Source organism: Mastomys coucha, unplaced genomic scaffold, assembly GCF_008632895.1.
Source record: "Mastomys coucha isolate ucsf_1 unplaced genomic scaffold, UCSF_Mcou_1 pScaffold17, whole genome shotgun sequence".
NCBI classification, from domain to species: Eukaryota; Metazoa; Chordata; class Mammalia; order Rodentia; family Muridae; genus Mastomys; species Mastomys coucha.
The window spans coordinates 4,956,545-4,964,566 of record NW_022196899.1 but is presented as its reverse complement, the minus strand read 5'-3'; the positions used below and the strand labels follow the sequence as shown (position 1 = coordinate 4,964,566).

Here is an 8,022-nt window from a genome sequence, read left to right as displayed (position 1 = left end):
AAAAAAAAAAAAAAGAAATATACTGAAAAGAAGGGCACTGTGGCCTGGAAAGAAAAAGTGCAATTCCACAGAAACAGCCCCACCCAGAAACTAGGCTTATAGTTCTTCCCCCAAAAGCTGTTCAAAGGACAATGGCAGTTAGGTGACAATAAGAAAAGCACTCCTGCTTCTGGAGACCTGTGATAAGCAGAATCATGCTAAACAGAGTCATCTTGGAATTAGCAAAGTTCTGTAACAATAAATGTTCACGCAAATTAGTGAAGGAAAAAAAGTAAATTTCAGCAAGTACACAATTAGAATGCAAACCTTTGAATACTTACCTGGCTCTTCCTTGATGAGTAGGGCCTTGCTTTCTTCTGGATAGGCAACAGGTGGCTGCATCACTGAGCAGTCGTCTACCTTTGTTTCACTATTCGGTGGTATATTATAAACAAATCTCTTTGTCGTTTGGTGTTTCCTCCTTGCTTTACCAGTCTCTTGAGAGGTCATATTATTCCAAATAAACACTTTTGTTTTACCATGAGATTCATTTTCAGCCAATTCAGGAGAGCCATCCCGGATCCAGTTATTGTCATTCATCTGGTAGTTTTCTATTTGGCCCTCGTCATCACAACCATCATTTTCAATTTTTATATTACTTGCCAAATTGGTAAGGTTCCGCGTCGCCCAGAAGCTGGCGATCTTCTGATCCCGTGATGAAGTCAGGCCCTCTCTACTAACTGGTTTCCTATTATTATAGTCCACAACTACAGACTCCGGAGCTTCTGATTTAATGCTTATGTTTAAGGCATCTTTAATGAAATTTCTGCAAGTTTGAACAACTTCACTCATTTGAAGGTAGCTGGCCACTGTCATCACTTCAATGGCATTTTGGCTTGTGAGCACCAGGTTCCCAGAATACAGGAAGTCCAAGATGACTGAAAAACCTTGAACTGCAGCAATATCTAAGTGGGTAGTATTATTTTGGTTAGGGCTTTCTTTGTTTGAAACACAATATAAAGTCTTAAAGAAACGGCTGCCTGCAACCAGGATGTTCTTATGAGCTTTAAAGATTTTCCCGCTCACCACAATGCTGACATCACAAAGAATATCTTTCTTTCTCTGTTCATCTAGTTGTCGAAGAAGTTGATAGCAGTAAGAGTTCTCATTTGGCCTACTGTTAAAGTCACAGTACCCTTCCTCTGATGGTATTTCTGACTCCTGTAATTGGAGGAAAACATTAACATTAAATTTTATTTACATTTTAGAATCCTAGGAAAACAAATGTAACTGTCAAAATAAATCATTATTCAAGCATGTCAATTCATGAATAGTTAGTTATACATTGAGATAGAAATATTAAACCCCAAAAGAAATGAACCAAGGCTGACTCACTATCAGAGAGAAGGAGAAGGAGAGGGAGGGAGAAGGGGGGAGGGTGAGGGAGAAGGGAGGGAGGGATGAGGGAGAGAAGGAAGAAGGGGGAGGGCAAGAGAAAGACATCTGAGGATCAGAAGGATTTCATTGGCTTTTTTTCCCATAAGCTAAGAATATGAATTTTAAAATTCATTCAAATTTAAAATAAAAATAACAATTATTTTCCTTAAGACATTACCATTTATGTGAAATCAGATCAGCCTGCTCTACCAGCCAGGAAAGCAGATGCCTCTTCTCACTACACTTCACACATAGTAAGTAGGCGGATCGCCTTATCTAACATTATTTGAAAGGTGAATTTTAAGTTCAGGTAAGCACGCTAATACAGCAGCTTATTAATAATAATTATTATTCATCAATGATATTAATTAAATCTAAACTAGTGGAAACTTCTTTCCACTATGAGCATATCCAGTTATTTTTCTAGTCAACTTTCAAAATGCCTTCTCTTTACAGTCACAAATGCTATCTCATCTATAAGGTGATTAAAAATTCCTGAATTCAAGGGACTTTAAAGTATATAAATTTTGCTTTTCATTGGGTATGCAAGTATCCATTATAATTCTATTTAGCTTCCCTTTAAATTAAGGTTCCCATATACCAATTAAGCTAAACATGCGCCTAACACCTGTCATCATACTACTGGTGAAGCTGAGAGTTCAACGCCATCCTCAACTACACTGTGTTTGAGACTAGCCTAAATGGGCGGGAGAAGGGGGTGTGCTGTCTGGGTTCAATCCTCAGCACTGCAAGAAAAAAAATATAACATGGGACATGGCTGGAGAAGTGACTTAATGGTTAAGAGCACTAGCTGCTCTCACAGAGGAGCAGGGTTCAGTCCAATTCCCAGCAGGCCATGTTTGGCTCACAACCATCTGTTAACTCTGGGGATACAGTACCATGTTCTGCTTTCAAAGTAACTACACCCCACCCCAATAATAAAATGAATCTTCAAGATTTACATGCTATGTAATGATCTAATTTCAGAATGTGTCCTTTGGCAACTCACTCACCCTAAGGCCTTAAATGGTAGTAATATTATTAAAATTAGTTGTAATTAATAACTTGTCTTCATTAGTAACTAGCCAGGTGGAGTTTTATATCCCCACCAACTTCAATACTGCTTTGCAGTACCTCTGTACTCTTTCCCATTGTTAAGTCAAGTAAGAAAAACAGCAACAGCACATACTGTTAGTATTCTAGTACTCATCGGTGCTTCAGGACCATGGAGCAGGATGGAGCACCCGTGAACCTGTAGTAAAGACAAGTGCTCCAGACTCAAGAATGGGCAAGCAGTTGCAGTGTGCCTTTGGCAGCCTCACCTCACTGATCCTAGTGCCTCAGTCCTGAGGCCCTTCTGCTGTAGCACACATCCCAAGCCCATCCTATTATACCAGACTGCTCCATGCTCTCATGCAGTAGCCATTTTTCGTCTATTAAAATACTCAAAGATCTTCAAAAACTCTAGTAGTCAAGAATAAAATAAATGAAACAAACTTATTCATTAGTGTAAGTATTAACTTTTTGCTTTGAAAGAAATGAGGCTTTGCTTTGAAAGAAAATTAGGGGATAGATGGAGCACGCATGGTAGAATGAAGCCTTTAATCCCTGTACTAAGGCAGAGGCAGCTCAGTAACACACAGTGAAGGGAGGGAAAAGCTTTTGCTTTACTGTGTCTCCCCTTTCCTTTCTCCACTCTCCCTGGCAAAGAATATGCATGACAAGTACCACAGTTCTAAGAGGCTATTTTTTAAAACATACAAAATTTCAAACTATTTAGCCAAAGACTTACATAAATGCCAAATATGACAATTCTAAAAATGCCCATTAATAAAGTTATAACATAACTTTCTATGAAAAGAACCAGTCACAGTGACCTGATAAATCCGGGGTCCTTTTAAGAACAGACCATCTGAATAAAATTCACTATCTTCCTAAAGCTCTTCAGAGACAGCAGGAAACATGAGAGAACTTTCCTCTGATACAGACCTAGCTTTAAACTTTGTTGTGCATGCTGTGGCTAACAAGCATGTTCATTTATTTGGTTCTGAGTTCTACCTAGTAGATATTGCAGTAAAAAAAAGAAAGAAAGAAAAGAAAGGTATGAGCCCTCGGAAGAGCATCTGACAAAATAGGGCAGCACTTGTATGAAGGGTCTGGGGACAGTGAACTAGCATTAGAATCAACTACCTAAAGTTTAAATAACAAGCAGTATGATAAAGAGATTACTATCACAGACTTTGGAAAGCCAAAGCAAGAAGTTCATTTTGGAAGCCAGCCTGGAATATACAGTTGAGCCAACCTGTAAGTTTGGGGAAGGTGACCCTCGCCCCTCAACACACATACACACTTTAATAGCAGCAAATGTTCAAACCATACTGAGCCCTCTCCAGCTTGGTAAAGGGCTTTCTTAATAGCTGTTATACACAGCTTAGTCCTTCAGTAAGTTGTGAGGAAGGAATTACTGGTGGTATTTGTAAAAGCAGGTGTTGTTCTATAAAAAAAAAATGGTGGTGACATAGTGTTTGATTTGTATAGTATGGCTGTGTTGTGGGTAGGCTTTTGACTAAGTAATTTTTAAAAATAAGGACATCTTGCATGACAAATGCAACATAATTACATAACATAATTTGGAGCCACTTCAGAAGATGTAGGATGTAGTGATGTAGCTTTAAGATGGCTGCAGTAATTAGATATAACCACTTCCAAATGTGGGTTTTACTTTCCCTGTTTGGATGGAGGGAGTCTCACTATGTATTCCTGTAATCCCAGGCCCAGGGTATTCAACATCCTCTCTTTCTGGCCTCCTTGGGTACCAGGTATATATGTTGTTCATATACATACACTCAGGCAAAACACGTATACACATAGGAGAAATATTTTTTAAAGAAAAAAGCCCTTCAAAATAAAGTCATGAGGGGCTGGAGAGATGGTTCAGCAATTAAGAGCACTGATTGCTCTTCCGGAGGTCCTGAGATCAATTCCCAGCAATCACATGGTAACTCCCAACCATCCGTAATGAGATCTGATGCCCTCTTCTGGGGTGTCTGAAGATAGCTATAGTGTACTCATATATATAAATAAATCTTTAAAAAAAATAAAGTCATGCCAGGTGGTGGTGGCGTACGCCTTTAATCCCAGCACTTGGGAGGCAGAGGCAGGAGTTCAAGGCTAGCCTGGTCTACAGAGTGAGTTCCAGGACAGCCAGGGCTAGTCATGAATATATGCACTCTCCCAAGAGATTTGAAGTTTTGCCAAAGAACTAAATAGACACAACAAATAAAAAGACATTATTTGCTGAATCAAGTAAATTAAGAAATCCCTTTAATCAAATCTTTGTATTAAGAGTCAAAATGTTAAATGATTCAGGTCTACGCTATCTAATAGCTGGTGACCATTCCAATTTCCCTGTGAGGACCTCTAGAGATGCTCTGAAGGTAAGAGATTAATATGGCAGGAGGCTGCACATTTTAAACAAATGAGATACCACTTTAAAAAGATAACCAGGACGTTCTGTAGCATCTGTAAAAGTCTAGATTCGTAAGAGAACTGCAAGTGTACCCCAGTGTCCATAAAGCACAAACACTTAACATTTCCCACAAGTAAACATCCCTCACTTCCATCAGATTTATAAACAAGCAGCACTTCCATTCCTAGTGACACTTGCCTGTAATTCCAGCACCTAGGATATGAACAGGAGAATAACAAGGTCAAGGCCATTCTGAGCTATATATAGAAGGACCACAATAAATTAAATAAATAGAGCTGAGCCTGATGACAAAGGCTTACAATGGTGGCAGTGACTGGGGAAGCTAAAGCAGGAGGACCTCAAGTTGAAGCCTTGTTGGTTTTGGTTTCTCTGTGTAGCTCTGGCTGTCCTGGAACTCACAAATATAAGCCTGCCTCTGCCTAAGAGCTGGGACTACAGGCATATGCCACTATGCCTGACAAAACCCTGTCTTTTAAATGAAATGAAATGAAAAGAGCTGGAATGTTTGCCTATGATAACCCTAGGCTCAAATCCTAGTGCCATACAAATAAATAAAAGCTTATCTTTCAAAAGGGGCAAGAACCACTGTTATGGGTGCCTTACAGAATTTTTAATTGTAAGTGTGAGAGAAAGAGACAAATAGAGAGAGAGACAGTGTGTGTAGATCCAGGCTTAACAAAAAGTACACTGGACTGGCTGACAGACTGAAGAACTATGGCAGCAATGTGAAGAGGAATCAATACCAGAGAATGAAGACAAGAGACGCTGTGACCACCTGGGAACCTACTGTTAATAGTTCTAGCATAGTAGCTTAATTGGTAGAGTGCTTGTCTGGCATGCACAAAGTCCCGTGTCCAGTGCTTGATGCATAGCACTGCATTAAAAAAAAAAAAAAAAACAGGCACAGTGATATGTACCTGCAACCCAATCACTGGGGTTGTGGAGACAGAAAGACCATTAGTTCAAAATCATTCAGTGACAAAGAATTTGAGTTCAGGGGCTGGAGAGATAGCTCAGATGTGAAGAGCATTTGTTGTTCTTGCAGAGAAGAACTAGATTGAGTTCCTGGTATCCATGTCATGTCTCACAATGGTCTGTAAACTCCAGTTCCAGGAGACCCGACACCCTCTTCTGGACTCAGCTTACACATAGACACATGCAGACAAATACACACAAAAAACTGTTAAGTCATAAGAAGGAAAGAACAAATTTAAGGCCAGCCAGGCCTTACTACATTACATGATGCCTTATTTACAAAGGGGAAGAGTGTGATGTAAGGTATTTAGAGGAAGCAAAGACCCTGAAACTAGGAAAGGCAGATGTTGATGGGTAATGAGACCTGGAGAGATGACAGCATTACTGTCTTTCACCATGCTACCTTGGAGAACTCCACTCCAGCCTGTAAACCACAAGGGAAGCCCCCCTTGAGGTGAAGGAGGGAAGCTAACCTTAGCTGGAAGTAATATAAACTTGACCATAGCTTATCAACCCATTAGCAACAACAGAAGTGTAAAAAATTTACTTAGTGTAAAAAAATTTTTTCCTTTCCTACTCAGAATTTTGTCTATGATAATCAACAGAAAAGACATTTTCATAAATATCTGTATATGAACCTGAAGTAAATAAAAGTTAGTATTGCTTTGTCTCAAGAACTCACTAGAAACAGTATAGTGAAAGAAAACTTCTGCTTCCAAATTTAAAAATCAAATTCAATTTCTAGAATGTGAGGACAAACAGGTCATAGCAAATATAATCACAATTTTCTACTGGTGCAAACACTTAATAGTCGATTCAGTTTACTTCATTAAAAGTAGAATCAGCTCTCCTCTGCAGTCTACCATCTCTATTATATAGTGCCTTGTGTGCTGATGGTATTCTCTTTTATGGCTCAAATATCATCCCTAGAAATTCTACTTCTGTTGTTTCTTTCAGGCACAGACTCACTACATAGCCCTACTGGCCTGGAATCCACTATGTAGACCAACTCAAAGATCGGCCTACCTCTGCCTATGTGGTAGAGGATTCAAGCCATACAATACCATATTCACCATAAATTCTACTTCTTTTTTGAGGAATGAGGAGCTGAATTTCAAGTGATTATAATCCTTGGTTTTACATACATGTGATTGTGTGTGTGGCCTATAGCCCTGGCTGTCCCGAAACTTACTCTGTAGACCAGGCTGGCCTCAAACTCAGAGATTCCCCTGCCTCTGCCTCCCAAGTGCTAGAACTTAAAGGCATGTGCTGCCATCACCACCTGGCCTCAAATATAGAACTTTATTACAAGCGTTCTCTTCAAATTCTAAACCCACATATGCATTAGGCAGGTATTTCTAAATAAGGAACTCATACACATTTGATTCTCCCCTACTTAAAATGATGCTGTTAACCATTTGTGTCCACACACACACACACACACACACACACACACGCTATTATATAGCACACATGCTCCTGTACTCATACATACTACGTATGTACACACAGATAACAAAAAAGGCTTTCAGGATTCTTTTCTCGAAATTGTTAAAAACTAGCCAACTAAGCAAGAGTATACACCACCTAACCTTTGAGACTTCCTGTTTCCAAAGCAAGGGCTGGCAGACCTGCCTCACCTTTCTCTTTCCCACCTGACATCAACGTATTCCAACTAGTAATTTCAATCACATCACTGGGTTGAATTCATGTTTAATTTCTGGAAAGGTTAACTAAACTTACAATAATAATAATTTGGGTGCACACTGCAGAGAGTTGACAGAATGAGTGATCTGGGCTCTGAGAACTTCACAATTGGGTAGAAAGTGGTCTGAACCAAGCTACAGTGGGAATCACTATAATTAAAGCAATTTTAAAATCTTTCTGGGCCAAATGGCCAAATTCTGAATGATCTAATTCTTGAAATTAACTCTGAGGATACTTACAACTATACCGATCTCCCGTACCAAACAAGTAAACACCTTACTTTCTAATGGAGGGTCCTCTCTTACAAATATCTTAGATTCTTCCCACGGTGGATGTAAGTCAGTGCACTTGACTAGCTAGCATGCACAGAGCCCTAGAATCAAAAAGCCTGCCCCAAAGGTTTTTTGTTTTTTGGTTTTTTTTTTTTTTTTTTT

At 39.3% G+C, this 8,022-nt stretch overlaps 1 protein-coding gene across 2 annotated transcripts in view; it reads right to left on the bottom strand.

Annotated features, from left to right (window-relative positions):
- The window catches only part of Zbtb10 (zinc finger and BTB domain containing 10), a 33,251-nt gene that overhangs the window by 19,584 nt on the left and 5,645 nt on the right, over positions 1-8,022 (bottom strand). For both annotated transcript variants that reach the window (XM_031376330.1, XM_031376331.1), the window contains exon 2: positions 321-1,200. In XM_031376330.1, coding sequence (XP_031232190.1) covers positions 321-1,200 — 880 coding nt within the window. The remainder of the gene's footprint in view (positions 1-320; positions 1,201-8,022) is intronic.